Source organism: Notamacropus eugenii, chromosome 7 (assembly GCF_028372415.1).
Source record: "Notamacropus eugenii isolate mMacEug1 chromosome 7, mMacEug1.pri_v2, whole genome shotgun sequence".
NCBI classification, from domain to species: domain Eukaryota; kingdom Metazoa; phylum Chordata; class Mammalia; order Diprotodontia; family Macropodidae; genus Notamacropus; species Notamacropus eugenii.
In genome coordinates this window covers 102571855-102589296 of record NC_092878.1, presented here as the reverse complement: position 1 = coordinate 102589296, position 17442 = coordinate 102571855, and the positions used below count along the sequence as shown (strand labels likewise).

The window sequence follows — 17442 nt, the reverse complement described above, 5'->3', positions numbered from 1 at the left end:
TTTTTTTCCTCTTCGCATTTCTGATATGCATTAGAAGGCCAAAATTCCTCATAAAAGAATTCTGTCCCTCCCCCTTCTCTCTCTAAGAAGAAATGTCCAATCCTGCTAAATATTCTGAGATGTGTATATTATCAAAAAGTGTCTCAATTTAGGGGACAAATAATTGGTATCACCTAAAATCTTTTCTCTCAAATAAAAAAAATCCACTTAGACATATAACCAAATGTTATTTAATATTTTAAAAAGTAACACGATCCAAAATGGATATTTCACACGACACTACGTAAACAACATGAACACAATATTACCATGTGGAGGGACTTTCAAATATAGACTTACAAAAATCCCTGTCCTTTTTTTTCCTTTTAAGTTATTATACTAAGCATGACAAGTAATCATCATTTACAATATGGTACACAGACACAATAAAAACCATGTTACAAATGTGCTGTTATAAATCAGTAACATTAGGGAAGACATTTCATGAGCTGTAATTATTTCATATGAAATACTATACAATATAAACAGAACATCCATCTTGGATGACCTTTACAGCAACCAGAGACCAAGTAAATTTTTAAAAATTTTTTTTCAGTGCAAACACATTTATTCAAGGCAGTCTTGGCTGCAAAACTCCCTTCTAACATACAGTAAATCCCACTTGCGTTTCTTAACTCATTTAACCTAATGCAACAGTCACATTCAGTCACTCAGGGAAAGATACCTGCAGAATTATGATCCCTTAAAGTTAGTATTTAAACTGAAGTCTCATCTCTAAAGTAAAAGCTATGCCAACTACTCTAAGGACCTTCTTTACAGCTGTCATACTTACATGGAGGTGACCTTAGGGTGGCTCTATCCCCTAACCCAGCATGTGTGCACAATACTGCACATTAGTCTGCCCTTCCAATGTGGAAACATGTGGCGGTGTATCAGCATCTAGGTGGAGATGGAAGTAGGGCGGGAGACAGGACACTGGGGGACAGGAAGGGGAGGATTTGTCGAGTGTGCACTTCAATAATTCTTTCACCTAACTGCAAAGGATGGATGTAAATCAGGTGAGATCTTCGCAAGATCCCAGATTTGGTACCTCTTTTTGGTGGGAGCAGTAAAGGAACGGGGACAATGAGGTCAGCCTTTGGAATGGGGAGGCAGGGCATGAGTGGAGTTAGTCTGGAATTCCATGGTTTCCTCACCTCCTCCAGTCACCACTTGGGAAACATCCTCTGCCTTCAGCTGGTATGGATGTTTATTTCTGAAGCCAAACTATTAAAGCCCTGTAATGAGTATGTGTATCTATAGCTATTAGAAGAAAATTTAATTTTCAAATCTAAATCATTATTTCTAATCCACATCAGTCTTCTAGAATTCCAAATGACCCATGGCAATCTATACAGAAATTGTAGAGACCCAAGATTATTTGGAAAAGCTATTGCACCAGTCCATGAGGATGCTGCTGCAAAGACAACTTCAACTAACTCAACCTAGTTAGATGAAGTCCCTCATTCAACTATAAAAGTGGAATTTAATCATGGATTTTTTTTAAAGGGTAAAGTTGAAGGAGTACCTCTTAAATCAAAATCTCCCAGAAAAATAAGAATACTGAAATTAATTCTTAACATTGTAAAGCTTTCTTGAGGAAGAAGAATGGGGAATGTCAATTGTCAGATCTCAGCCAGTTGAAAGTATTTATTTGTTCACTCGGCAAAGGCATTTGATAGTCATCTCTATTCAGGCCAAGACCTTATTAAACCAAAGCCAGGTGATATCTCTCAAAACCATACAGGAGTTTTGGATATACTTTAGATTCCCCTAAACCTAACATGCAGGGAAGAGCCACTTGCAGACAGAAGAAGAGGCTATCTTCTTTTAGCAGGCAAGATGGTACTGTAGTTGGTCAACATAGGGAATGCTGTGCTCTGGGTGCTCCCAAGCACATTGGACAGTTCGGTCAACTGGCCAGTTTGAATTGGAGGAGCATGTAGCTGTTAAGGCTGTTTTTCTCTCTCATTTTAGAGGACAAGGCTAACAAGACCAGTTCCCTTCAATAATCCTTATAATATTATAATCCTTATAATAATATTCCTTCAAAAGAATAGGCAGAAATGGATTGTACAAATTCTCCTTTGTGCCCAACAGCTCCATAAAAAGTACTTGATAAAAGTTTTAATTAAAATGTGTAATCAGCACCTTCTACTGCCGAGAGCAGCCTTGTTCCTGAAGAATGTCATTGTGGCATAGAAGATGCAGAAGTTTAATATAAAAATCATAGATGAGGGCATATGTCTAGAACTACCATTGGTTCAAGTGGGATATTTGGGGAGGGGTGTCAATTCAATTTGTCTGCCGTTTTGCCTCACATTCTATAAGCTCAGGGGATATTATCAAATGCATAAAGCCCCTGAAATTTCTAAGTAAAAATGGATGATGTAAAGTATTATTTATTTTCTCTTTATTGACATTTGACAATAATAAATTGACATTTATTATTCCCTTTATAGGGAGGGGAAAAAAGCATTCCATCTAGTGCTTTCTCATGTTGGCCTATCAATCCAATAAAAGAAGATAATCAATAGCTGCCTCTGAGAGTAATCTCAAGTTTCACTATCTGATCATTTTTCCCAAATAAGTGTTATAATAAAGAGCACCCACTATTTTTCATTTGTTTAGCACTGGTGAATCTGAATGCTTTGGAAGCACTTTGAGATCCAAGGGGAACTGTGTGCAAAGTTTTTATCGATCATTATTTTTAGAAGGCTTCAAATGCTGCCTTTGTGAGACACATCAGAAAAAGTGTTATATTATGAGCAATATTCCTATAATTGAAGTTAAAAACTTTATTTTCAAGTACACTTTGTGGTAAGAAGTGGTTTGCCCCCCAGGTAGATTTTTATTCTTTTTATATTTGCTGCACCAAACTGAAATGGGATGATGTTCACATTACTTCCCTTGGTACTGTCTGTGAAAAAAAAAAAAATTTGTTTTAAATGCCAGTTATGAAAAAAAAAAACAGCAGAATTTGAGAATTTGTATAGCTTAGCTTTTGGTTTCTGGACTTTAGAACAAAAACCCAAATCTCAAAGTTTCAAAGCACAGTAAGAGGGATGATATGTTTGTTAATTTCCCCTGCAGCTACCTCCCTTTCGGTTCTTTTGCTCACGTCTTGATAGGATGGCACTCCCTTCTTAATCTACTCATTAAGGTACCCTGAGATGTGCACAATATAGAAAATGGCATACTATGCATGGCCTTGCACAGAAAGTGAACTGAGAAAGGGACAGTGAAAGTGGGGTAGAGGGAGGGAGGGAGAAACAGAGAATGAGACATATAGTGAGAATGGACAACACAGCTCTCTCAAGGAAAGTGAAGATTTGACTTGATATGTTAGCATGCGAGTGAAGGCAGATTGGGACCCAAAGTGCTTCAGAGTTGGCAGTTCAAATATCTGGTGTGTATTCTTTGCCTTATAAAACCTAAAATTCTAATAGGTGCAAATAGTCTCCTAAGTCACACTCACCAACTATCTACCAGAAAAAAATTTTTTTAGCAGGGATGAGGGAAAAGAGACAAAAATTGTAAATGTTCTCTTGATATGAACAATAACAAAAAAAATCCAAATGAGCTTTCTTGAGGAGAAATACAAAGACTGAATCTGAAAAGCCAAATACAGTAAAAAAGGAATTATGGAAATGAGGGGGAAATGATGACTTTTAAAGACATGTCAACACACAGAGAGAATATTGTGACCCGATGCTTCAGAAAGTCTTAACCTTGCTTTTCATAATACCCTTGAACACACTGCTGCCATTTCATTGAATTCATGGAGGTAGTTATATGTGAAAATAAAAATTACCATAAAGTAATATGTTATATTATAATAATACATAGTAAATGTGCAAAATACTGACAGATGTGTTGACCTTTTAAAAGTTGAACACACAGAGAGATTCAACCTAACTCAGTTCTGTAAACCTTTCAGTTGATATACAAAAAGAGAAGACCAGATAAGAAAGCATAAGAGAAAGCTCTAATCTCATGGAAGGAGTATGATGGTATCAGAAACTCTTGGAGAGAGGCCCAAGCATTTGGTCATCAAGAACCTCAAGAAAGAATGGCCTTCAGATGCCATTGTAAATACATTTTTCTAAGAGTAAAAATTAAATACAGATGAGAATGTTTCTATTTGAAACTCCTGTTTACATTCCATTTTTTAAAAAGCCTCTAAGTTCAATACTAATGACTGCTGGTCTATGAGAGTTTTGGAAATCATATACACCATTTATTTGGTAGATAAGTGTATAGGTTTCATTAGACTGTTAACTTCTTGTCTAATGCTTGACAAATTTTTATTTTAAAAAGTTTCTCTTAAATAAGTGATTTTTTTTCTTTTCTGTTCATATACTATCTGGTTTTTTACAGTGGCTATTTTCAGATGACCAACTAGAGGTTAACATAGCATTCCGATGTTTCTATTACTCATGAATCACAATAGCTTGATATAAACTTCAAAGTATGTGGTTTTTTTTAAATGAATTTATGTGGAAAATTTAGTAACTGTATGGTATACAACTCCCCAAAGAAATGAACTCTGGAGTCGATTAGATACATTTATCATTCCTTCTGCACATATTTAAACTACGAGGCAAACGATGCATTTCTGAGCAGACATGGCATGCCATAGAGAAAATAAGCATGAGGGTGAAGGCCCACTGGTTTAAGGGTCTACTCAGAAATGCAAGGGAATGTCTAACTGCAACATAGAAAGGAATTTTCAATACCAACAATAAGGAATTTGACCCATGTGCCTCTTAAATATCTGCAAAGGAATTAGAAAGTCCCCAAATGTTTCAAGTTCTAAAGTAATTTGGAGGGGGGATTTGAGGTGGGAGAGAAGGGAATCTACAAATTGCAACCAACCCTAAAATATAAGACGGCACAGATTTCTGTGATTCCTGGTGATTCCAATTATGATATTAAGACAGAAGGGTTTTACAAAATGGTATACCTGCTAACAAAATCTGAGATGAAATTGGAATTTACATTGTAATTCATTTATAATACCTGGCTGACCAAAACAAAATGAACCCATCACTAGGAACATCTTCATATTGTTATGTATCACTGCCTTGCATCTCACACTGTCTTTTTTTTTACAAATCATTTTTATCGCCTACATATTTCATTTGCTGCTCCAATAAAAATCTAGGAACTCCCAAATACCAACTTATTTTGCGACTGAAAATTTGGTATCTTTGTAATAATCCCTAAGCTGTGGAAAGGCATCTTTAATGCCTTAAACTAGAAACCCAAACAAAACATTAACAAATCATCTGTGGGAACAATATGGGCTAATGACTTCTATAAGCCTATCTAAGAGTGACTCCTGAAAGTTGGTACAATGCATCTGTAAACATTACTCTGGCATAGTTCATATATGCATAATTATTCTGGGAAATTTTAGGGGAGTACAAATTATGTATATGCCACACCTGTAGAATGAGGACCTCCTGCTATTAATCCCATGGGCACAATTCTATTTCCACTCAAATCGTATTTTTATATGTCCACAAACATCTTTCCAGGAATCAAAGGCCTGAATTTCAACTCTCCCTAAATTTGCTCTTCCATATAACCACTAAAGATTATTTTCCACAGCCTAATTTAGGCATTCTATTTAAAACTACATAAAATAGAATTATGTCCTTCTATTAGAAAGAAATAAACTCCTCAGGCCATACTCTTCATTTGTATCACAAAGAAATTGCTTTTCATTTAAACAAATTAGTTATTTCCTCTATTATATTAAACTAGGAACATCGTAAATATCACAAGAATAAAATGACCTCCCTAAGATACATGATTTAATACTGAGAAAAAAAATCCACATTACCTCTTCCATCACTTAGTGCTCTCTTGCTAAGCCAAGTTGGTAATTCCCCCTTGCTTTGCCCACTTCAAATTCAAAGGCCTATGTTCCTGTTTGTAGTTATGGAGGGTAAAGAATCAGACAAGCATCTGATATTATTTACCAAAACAAAACAAAACACACCCGTTAATTTAAACACAATCCCTTCTGACTCACTTCCAAGGGCTCCTGCAAAAAAGTGTGTCATGAGAACTCACAGTGAAAAGGATGGGTGTGTAAATAATTCACAGACAGAGAAGGGCTGAGGTCCTTTCTAGTAGTGTTTGGCGTTGTGTTTCCTCGGTGACCTGTGCCTTTTATTTTATGCTTTCTGCGGTGACTTAACTTGGGGGAAAGAAGTATCAAGGATCAGTTCTGTGGCACCGTTCAACCATGGACTAGGAGCATTATCACACATCTGTGGCATTTGTAAATGGAATTAGCAACCGTATGACACCAAAAAATGCAGCTAACACCTACAGTGGCTAGACTCTGACCTATGTGTTCAGTTATGATCAGTTAAGCAAAAGTATACACATTACCCCTACTGGGCTAGTCTGTTGCTACAGAGCCATAAACGTGAAAAACAATACTCGGAAATTAAGATTTTTTTGTCTTTGTTTTTGTTTTTTTTTAGCTTGTTTTTTTGTCCTAGCCTACTTAGCAGCACAGTTTAAGTAAACACCAAAACTGTGGTAGAGATGCTTGTCTTCCCAAAGATGTAAACATCAGTCCCAATGTCGTAAACTTCGCCATACAGGATGAGACAGAAGATTGGAGGAGGCAGAATGGCCATCACACACTAGTAACAGAAGCTTGTAAGCAATTGGTTTTCGGCAACTTCTCGGCTTCATTTGCTGAGGGGTCTGTACTTGTGCGAAAGCTGAATGCTGGAGCAGCGCCTATGTGCGCTGGACTCAGGGTTGGGTTTTGACGACGGTTACTTTCAACAATGCTGGAAGTGTTGGAAGCCAGGCTCTCACGGGTACTGGAGGAATAAAATAGAAAAAAAAATTTTTCACATAAATAATTACATATCGAGTGCCAGAGGAAGAGAGAATGATGTATTTAATGGACTTCCTTTGTTGGTTCGTAATGTCAGATCAATAAACTATCCCAACTTGATTACTCACATATGCTTATTCAAAATGGATTCCAGAAGTTTTCACGAGTCAACATGTTATAATACTACCACATTAAATGGGCTAAAGGATTTCATATGGCTGAACACACAGTTGGATTTTTTTTTCAACTCAAGGAAACGACTTCAAGATGTCACGTGCTAGACAGACATCAGATGGATTTTTTAAAACACACACAAAAATATACATGCATGATGCCTTCATTTTAGGCTGGTATGTAAAGAAGTAAATACCACCAAATTCGGATCCTCAATGTGCTCCAGAGAGTACATTTTAAATTTGATCTTTGGGTCAGATTTTAGTCCTTATAAGTTTACATACTTTAAAAAATCCATAATATGAATGATGTACCTATTCCCACCATGAACGCAGATCAGACATCTAAGAGGTATTCTTTGCTGCTGTTGTGCAGAATTCACCACCCTGCATGGTAGTCCATCTTCTGATGATGACCCTTTCCCCCACAGATCTGAGCTCTGCCATGGAAGGAAACCATGAAGTCCCCATTGCTTGGTATGTACTCAAAGTCATTCCACTTGGTAGGACCTGACTAAATGGTATAGCCCCTAAACTCATGCCAAGCTCTAGGGTAGAACATTACTTGAAATTATTTCAAATATTGTTAAGGCAAATAAATAACATTTTCTTTTTTTCCATTCAGTTGTGGGGTAGATATTTATTCTTTCCTGCTTTTTTCCTTGGAGGTTTCTATGCGCTAAAAATGCTTTAACAGCTTTATTCAATTTCTTGGTTAATTTCTCAAGTTTAAATGACTTGAAACTATTTTTGTAACTCTAAGAGGGCTAAGACAATTAGTGAAAATTTGTTGGGAGATTACCAAAAAACAAAACCCACTTGGTTTAGTGTTGAGGTAGCATTGCTTAGTGGGTTCCCATGTTTCAAGCCATCAAAAGCTGTAAGTTGTTCAGCATGGTGAGAGAGAGTCTCCACCTTATCATACAGATGGATTTACTATTTGCTAAAGTGAAAAGAAAGGAATAAATTAACATATTTGGACCCATTGTGTATGGTACATGTTGAAAAAGCTTTCAAGCTCCACCCTCATCCCTGACATGAGATTGCACATACAATTTATCCAATAAAACTGAGACTGGTTAAAATGTAACTTCCATCTATGAGCTGTTCAAACCCCATACGGACAACGTTCCCTGCCTCCCCGTGGCTCCTGACCGCACAAGAGTTTTGTGTAACCTTGGCCCACATCTATCTAAGGATCATCAGCTGTCTGGAACTACCTAGGTAAGATTCCTTCACACACTGTTTCCTTACAATCCAATGTTCCAGGAATCTTTCTGTGAGGAACAAGAAGTAACATCAGATTAAAGAAGCTTGCACAGAGTCCAGGTGTAAAACAAACACTTTTTGGTCTAAATGCAGAAGGTTCCTTCAAAGGTCAGAATCTAAAGAGCTGGACCAAACTATTTTTGCTGCTAATAACCTGAAGCCAGGGCTTAAAATCATAGTCTAAATATCTAGACTGGCAGAATAGCCTTAAATCAAAGATTCTTAGCTTTTCTTATATCGTGCATGAATCCCTTCTCAGAATGTTTTGAATCAACAGGAAATGCTAAATTTCAGTTACAAGTTACTGAAAATAAGTTTTTTGCCATCTGAGTTTGGGAACCCCCTAAAATCTATCAATGGACCTGTCTGGGGTCCTGTCAACCCCAGGTTAAGGACGTGGTGTTTCCATTCCGAGAGAAATGTGAGCAGATTCCACTTTCCCCAATGGAGAGAGTGGTAGCATATTCAAAGCCTATAACTACTTTGTGTCTACCTTGCCCTCTCTCCAAACCATGTTAGCCATATCAGTTATGACAGGGAAGGATAAGGATGAGGGCATGCTGGTATGTTTAACAACCAGCTCTCCAAAAATAAAAATGCACACATGGCACACTTTGAAGTTTCATCTGTAGTATTAGCATTTTCTCCACCACTTAAAATTTAGACACTTAACAAAATACATCAAGCCCTGATCTGTAGTATTTGCCAATTTCTGAGGTGTAACCGTTGACACTGAAAATTTAATAATCAGCTCTCACAAATGAGTACAAGTTGGCTCTAGTGCAATCCTGGTAAGAATTCAGAGAAAGGAGAAGTCCTTCCCCAAAGAAAGCTTTATGAAATAGGGACATCAAACATAGTGTTTTCTATTATTGTTACACCATGTATATAGCACAGGGTTTCTTTGCACAGAGCAGGCATTCAGTAAATCCTGAATAAATGCTAAATTTAATATCCTTAAATACCTTCCCTCTATCCTTTGTTTGCAGTTTTCTTCTTGTTCCCTACCCATTACTGCTTTTGAACTGCTGAAACCAGTAAATTTTAGCATTTCAGAAATAGATGTGGTCTTAAAGGAAATCATTTAGTCCAACTAATTTCTTAATATACAGATAAAGAAACTGAGACCTAGGGAAGGAAGTGACCTGTTCAAATTTTAACAATTAGGGACAAAGTCAGGACTAGCTATAAGTCTCTTGACTCATAATGTGGTGTGCTGGTCACTATAAAATGCTCTTGTACTATACTTTTGAAAAGTATTTACTAATTAAGCTTTCTATAGGGCAAGTGGAACGCAAACATTCTCAACCAGTTTTGTATCAAGGACCCTTCTAATAGACTGATGAAATCTGTGTGGATCCCTTCTCAGAATAATGCTTTTTAAATGCATAAAATAAAATGTGTAAGATTACTTATTAAAGGCAGCTAGGTTGTATAGTGGAGAGAGCAAAGAAGACCCAAATTCAAATCCACCTCAGATCAGATTACCTGTATGACCCTTGGTAAGTCACTTAACCTCTGTCTTTCTCTGTTTCCTCCTCTATAAAAGAGAGAATACTCATGCCTGCTTCTTGGATGGTTGCACTGTGGTAAGGCACAATACTATATAAATGATAATTATTATTTATCAGCATTATTACTAAGGAAACCAATTATAAATTCAATACAACCATCAAACTAATATTTTCAAAAACAAAATCAAGTTTATAGACTCCATGTTAAGAAGCCATGCCTTACAGGGAAGATGCTGCAGGGGTGGGACCTTTACTCTATGCTTTTATTGAGCCTGATAAATTTAACAAAGCCTAAATGATCATTCTAAACAGGGAGGATGGCATCAGATATATTCATCTAATTGCCTTCGGTATGCCTGACTCAGTCAAAGACCGGCCACAAAAGACCCCCTTCCACAATTCCTCCAAAGCAACGTTGGAATTCACTTCTCAGAATTCCCCTCACGGACAAGCAGCTAGCAGGATGGGTGGGGGGAGGAGGGGAAGAAGCAACCTGCTGGAGTGTAAAACGCATTGGCCTTAATATCAGAAGATCTGGGTTTAAGTCTTAATCTGGACTCTTGCAAATAACTTAACCTCATCCTTAACTTCAGCTGCCTCATCTATAAACAAGGGTTGACTAAAAAAAAAATGGTTGCCTTATCTATCTCAAAAAGTCTGTTTTGAGGGACAAAATGAGGTAATGTGTACATAACATCTGCTATTGCTATTAGGGGAAATGGGGGGAGGGAAAGCTCCTTTGTGTTGCCATGAACAACCGAAAATCCCTGATGTTTTTACCATATCCACAAGCAAGGTCCACTGCGGGAACAGGGGAGAAAAGGAGAAGGAAGGAAGAAAAGTTCTGTTCCTTCATTAAGGGAACTTTTGCTATTTACCACCAACATCTTGTCTCTGCTTCTAACTGTTCCAGGAACCAAGTAAGGACAACTAGAAACTAAGAGAAAATGATATTTCAATACTATGAATCCCATACAGGAAGGAATGAAACAAGCCTTTATTAAGTGCCTACTACATGCCAAGCACTTTAGAAATGTCATTTAAATCTCACAACAACCTTGCAAGGAAGGTGCTATTATGATCCCCATTTTACAGTTGAGGTAAATGAGGCACACAGAGCGTAAATGACTTGTCTAGGGTCACCCAGCTAGAAAGCATTTGAGGCAGGACTTGAACATCCTTCCTTATTATTCCAGGTCCAGTGCTCTGCCTTTAGCAGCAGAGGGAGGAGAAGGGAAAACTTGAGCCTCCAATCCTTGGTCCTCTCCTCAGGACCCTGCCCAGTCTCAACCCTCTCTTCTCTAGAGCCTCCAGCTTCAGTTCATACTCTTCTGCACAGACTCCGAGACTCCCATTCTCCCAGAACAAGGAAAGACACCTGAGTAATTAGAAATCTTTCATTGCTGGTACTCCAATAATGGAGACATATTTCTGCAATCCTACATCGGGACTCTTAAATGCTTTCCCTATAGAAACATTAATTCCCAAGGCAGCTGAGTGTTATTTTTAGATTTATATTCAAGATATGTTGTAGGTTTAATAAGGTAGATTTGGGGGCTTTGGTATGGGAAAATAACTACCATGTAGGACAGCGTCATTTTTTCTGAGGATGTGCATCTAAGTAGCAATCAATGAATCAGCAATAACAAATACTCACTGTTATACAGGACTTTAAGGTTTGCAAAGTGCTTAACCTATGTAATTCCACCCTTTGGGTCTCCCAAGAATCCCATAGGACCGGTTACTGATGAATAAACTACAGCAGGGTCTGAGCATAGGTCTTCCTGATTTCCCGTCCATCCTTCCATTTACTATGCCCCAGACGCTTAGAATGTATTAAGCCCCTCCTGAATAATGCTAAATGGGTGGGATAAAAAAAATGCAAAATCCAAACATTTCCTGCTCTCAAAGTACTTACTTCTGTTCTTTCAGGAGAAACAACACACAAATATAAAATAGACTAAGTAGATTCAAGGTCCTTTCAGAAGGGGCAGGTGGCACTTACCTTTAAGGAAAAGAGAAATTCTAAGAAGCAGGGGTGAGGAAGGCGAGGACATTGGAGGCAGGGGAGGACACTGGAGGCAGGGGAGGGAGGGCAGGCAAAGACGACCGAATGCAAAGCTCTTTTGAAACACAAACTAAGTTTGGAGGTGGGGCAGAAAACTATATACACAGTTCATTTAATATTAAAAGACTTCAGGAAGGTAATGTCCAACAAACAGAAAATATACCCAAAGTGATGGAGATGCATAATGAATTTTCATTTCTCTAACTTGTGCCTTATTTCATAGAGTCTTCAATGGAAAAAAATAGACAATTTGATCACTTTCAAGGGGTTGTCTTGCCCACTCCCAACTTCAGGTTTTTTCTTTTTAGTATTGAATAAATAAATATAAGGAATATGTAAGTATATATTAATAATACATTAATATGTAATGATATATGCTATATTATATAATAATATAAGTACATATAATGATAAATTTTTATTATATATAACCATATATTATATAATAATAAATTAAAATAAATATATAATATAATGATAAGTAACAAATGAGTAAATAAAAGTACCCACCCTGCTTAAAAATAAGCCTAGCTGGGATATGATAATAAATGAAGCATCCTCACAGACCAAAACGATGATAATTAAACATTACGTTTTTAAAATATCTTGAAAACTACCTATATTTGCCACCTCTGAAGTCCTCACATTGTCTTTGGTGACATCTAAAGAAATACTCTTCCACTGCTGTCTTAAGCCAGGGCTCCATCGTGGGATGGATGTAACCCAGGATTCTCAAAGGGTATTATAATGGCAGACTCTATTTACTGTTGTCTCCCATGAAGGAGCTGTCCTCCTTTCCAAGGCCATCCTTCACCTAATCCCCTTTTATCTCCTTCTGGACTGCTCTTTCCAAATCCAGTCTCAGACACTTACCAGTGTCTGAGGTAAGGACCTTAGGTAAATCATGTCACCTGTATGTCTGTTTCCTCAACTGTAAAATGAGGATCACATCATCTACCTCCCAGGGTTGTGAGGATCAAATGAAATAATATATAAATATTATTTACAAATATATTATAAATTTTATTTAGAGCACTTTATAAAAGGTGCTATATAAATACTAAATATTATTTTATCATGTTCCCATTCTACCTGTTAAAAACCCCTCAACTACCTTTTATTGGCTACATATATTTTTATATTTACTAATAGGTACACACATGTTGTTTCTCCCAACAGAACATAAACTCAAGGGTAGGAACAGTTTTGTTTTGGTGTTAGTATTTTTAAGGGCTAGTGCACAGCGTCTGATGCATAGTAGGTGCTTAATTAATGTCTGCTGACTTGGTACTCCCACCTCCAAAAGCTCTAAGCACCAGCCAAATGACAGACTGTGTGTAAGTGGAGCACTAGCTTATCACTGCAGGGTGATAAGTGTTTTTGGCCACAGCAATTCATGAAGGTCAAAGATGTTGGCGGAGACAAACTGTGTTCTGTGCTGGTGAAAGGAAGCCCCCCCCCTCCACACACACACCACCCTCAGGACACCACAACCATACCGAAGACATCACCGACCTTCCAAGGGTAGACATCAGGAATGAGTACTACTTAAAAGTAAAGAATCTCCGAATTTGGAGTGAGAACGGACCTCACTTTTGGCTCAGACTTCACTATGTTCTACGAAACCTGAAAACCAGAGTTATGAGATAGCCAAAATATCATATGGCAATGCCACTCTAGCTCAACGTTGGCAGACTGCCACCCACTGTACTGGGCTCTGTATCCCTTCTGAAGATAAATGCATAGCAAGAGAAACTAACAACAGCACCCCTCTGTTCCTGAGGATTTGGAGTGTATTCATCTCCTAATGTGCTTTTCCTGGGTTCTGAGAAAAGTATCGCAACCACTTCTGGGGTGTCTGTTTTCCTGTTCTTACAGAATCAGGGGATAGTCATTCCTGGAGTAAGGCAAACATTTGGCTTTGGAAAAAGGCAAGTGCATGGTAGATAGATACTACCATGGATTTAGACCATTACTGGAAAAGCTGTGAATGTAATATAAGAGATAGCCAGCTCCATCACCATCAAATTGTTTCATCAAAATAGACAGAGGCTTTTAATGTATCCATTATGATCCATAATAATGCACCATCAGATTTCTTGTGAGTGAAAAATCAGGACTTTGCAAATAAGTCAAAAATTAATTCTTGGGAAAATAGGTTTTTGTACATGTAAACCCTCAAAGGATTTCACTGTCATAACCTCCTTGAAGACCTATTTAATTTTGTCTCACAGAACATTAACAAAGGCATATCACACTACGGAGTTTCTTTTTCCCTTAAAGAAGTTCACTACTCAGGAGGTTACTGGGGTTTTCCTTTAATGAAATGGCTTTTTCCTCTTGGGGTGAGGCGAAGGGTGGTAGGGAAGATGATGATGCCTTTTATAAATCATCTTTTTCAGATGCTTTATTTTTTAATCAAAAGTAATTGTTCTATTTTATATTACACCTAGCCCCCAATTGATAAAATAACAAATTCCATAAAGTGGTTGCATTTATATGAATTTGCACTATTTGAAGTTACAGTTATGTAAGATATGGGTAATTGGTTCCACCTTAGTGAAAATATGTGGTACAGATTTGAATAGTGTGACCTCTTCATGGGATTCATTATTAATGCTAATTAGGATGTAATTGTATTAAAGATCTCTAGGCTACCAAAAAAAGGACTATTATTTGGAGTAAGCAAAGAGGTTAATGGATTTGCCCATCCTTGCCACACGGGGAAGGATGAGATGTGACCTTTCATTTTTCACCAGGCTTGACTCTGGACTTCCCTATCAAGACCCTAGGCAGGAACTGGATAATTAGTGTGGTCTCATGTCCTTCTGGGACCCAGAATAGGAGCTTTTATTTTCCACCTGGCTTGCTGGAGAATGATGGATCACCTCCCCCCATCCCCACCCCCACCCAGGAACTTCTCAGATCACATCAGCCTTGGAACTCACACCTCTTCCTTCAATACCATATGCCCCTAGAGTCCTTCCTGTTCTTTGATGGTAATAAAGACCTGACCTTTCAGTATCTCCATTTAAGGAGAGGACCCAGGTCAGCCTTTTCTTTTTTTCCCATATAACTGCATTCCTGGATTTCATCCTGTCCCTGCGCTGGGTACCTTTTTACTCTGCCTTCTTTCCTTTTTTGGCTTCATCTTGTTGTCTTCTTCCATTAGATTATAAGCTCCTTGAGGGCAAGGACTGCCTTTTGCCTTTCTTTGCATCCCCAGCACTTAGTGCCTGGTACATAGAGGGGAGTGTGTGTGTATGTGAAGAACTGAGCACTTATATAGCTTTGTTATGTGGCATGCAGCATGCCAAGAGCCAACTCTGCAAGGTAAAGTGCTATTATCATTTCTGTTTTACAGCTGAGGAAACTGAGGCAAACACAGGTTAAATGGTTTGACCCCAAAGAATCTGACACTATATTTGAACTCAGGTCTTCCAGACTCCAAGCCCTTTACTGACTGACCAACCAAAATCTTCTGACTTCAGATTCAATATCCTTTCCCATGCACCATGCTTGTCTTGTAGGTTGCTATGGCTAATTCATTGCCCTGTGGTTCAGGCAAAGAGTGAAAAAGGGTAGTAAGCCTTCAAGATCTGGGATGAGGATGCCAAGGTTTTAAGAAGATATTCCATTTAGGGGCTGAATTAATAGGCTGTACATACAATTTATATTTTCCTCATTCTATACTGGTATTATTTTCAATGAAAACAGACTGAATTATCAGGGATAACATCATCTTTCCTACTGGGTAGAACCACTTATTATACTAATACTGTTCATGATATCAAAAATGATTACTCTGAGCAAGAAATCACGAAAAGAAACAGTGACCAGGCAGAAACATGAGCCGTAAGAACATTTCTCCAATTAAAGTTCCTGTTTCTATAATACATTTCAAATACAACCCTAATCATTCCAAAAGTCTTTAGGTCGGAAGAATCTGGTCCATATGGTTTTGCTCACAATGCTGACAAACATTCACACTTCATTGAACTAGGTGTGTTTGCAATACGTCAAATACCTTAGCTTTGCTTGAGTTTTGGACAGTTTTCCCAGAAATATCTCTGATTCGTGTCTTTGGGGACTGTAGTTATGAGAAATGACACGATATAGTGGATAGGGAGCTGACCATAAAGACAGAAGGACCTGAGTTCCAATCTAACCTCTGACACACATGGCTGTGTGACCCTGGATAAAGTCATACAACTTCTCAGTGCTCTAAGCAACTTTCTGAGACTACAAATTGCAGAGTGCCAACCTGCCTTGGTAGAGGGATAATACTCACCTGTGAGTTCTCTATACAGGAATGAAATCACTGGTCCAGTCTTGCTTCAGCTTTAGAGTGTCTAGGTTATTATCTTCAGGTATTTGTCATTCTTAACAGAGTGTAAGTTATTGAGAGCAGGGGCTGCTTTAATTTTATCTTTGCACCTAGCATGATGCCTGGCACATAGTAGGTGTTCTAAGATATGATTGTCACTTATTAGCATCAGATATCATCCTGCACTAACACCCTCCTCCAGTGAATCATCAGAGTGTAGAGGTGAATCTGGTCTCACAAAAATTCATCTTTCTGAATTCAAATCAAGCCTCAAACACTAACTAGTTTGTGTGGCCTTGCCTTGTTTGCTTCAGTCTCCCCATCTGTAAAATGATCTGGAGAAGGAAATGGCAACACTCCAGTATTTCTAAGAAAATCACAACTTTGGGTCACGAAGAGTTAAGACATGACTGAAAAATGACTAAACAAGAAGAAAAAATAGGCAACACCTTGGCTAGACCCGGAGAAGGTGTAAGTAAACACTACCTGAATCTAGGACAAGAGACGGAGTATTGAAGAGAACCGCCTCTCTTTACTAATGTAAGACCATCGCATCAGCTGGGGTGATAGCATCCCCATTTCCTATGGAAGCATACACTTCCCTGGTCCTCTTAGGTACCACAGAAGACAACAGATGCCTCTGCACTTATTATAACACTGCTTGACTAAAGGATCAATAAATTCTACATCAGAGGCTAATTAGTCCAATCCCTTCATTTTACAGGTGAGGAAACTGAGGCTACAGGGGGCCTAGGGACCTCCCAAAGGTCACAGTGTTCACATCAGAGGAGCCAATGACCTTTCCACTACATCAAATTGAAGATGAAAAGTCAGAGGAGTAGATCATTTTATTATTCCAAAAGCTAACCCAACAGAGCAAGGTTCAAAGACCCTATATTATTAAAGTGAGAAAGTTCAAGAAAGTTGCATTAGTTCTTCAACTACATTATTAAAAGGAGATTTAAGAACTAATTTTTATAGAGCAAATCCAAGAAAATAATCATGGAGGTAGCAAGGGGACATGGGAAGTTTACCACTGTTCTTTGGAGTAAGTAGGCAGGACCCAAGTTCAAACCCTGCCTCAAACACTTAAAACCTGTGTGAGCAAGTCACTTACGCTTGGCGTCAGTTTCCCATCCGTAAAATGGGAATGATCGTTATAATAATGAGGGTCAAATTAG

General features: G+C 38.0%; 1 protein-coding gene across 13 annotated transcripts in view; it reads right to left on the bottom strand.

Moving 5' to 3' along the window:
- Positions 1-207: 207 nt before the first annotated feature.
- The window catches only part of STOX2 (storkhead box 2), a 224924-nt gene continuing 207689 nt past the window's right edge, over positions 208-17442 (bottom strand). For 11 of the 13 annotated variants that reach the window (XM_072624416.1, XM_072624412.1, XM_072624414.1 and 8 more), the window contains one exon: positions 208-6893. In XM_072624416.1, the coding sequence (XP_072480517.1) occupies positions 6701-6893 (193 nt within the window). In that variant the 3' untranslated portion in view covers positions 208-6700. The remainder of the gene's footprint in view (positions 6894-17442) is intronic. The other 2 variants (XR_011970517.1, XR_011970518.1) reach the window with 2 other exon arrangements.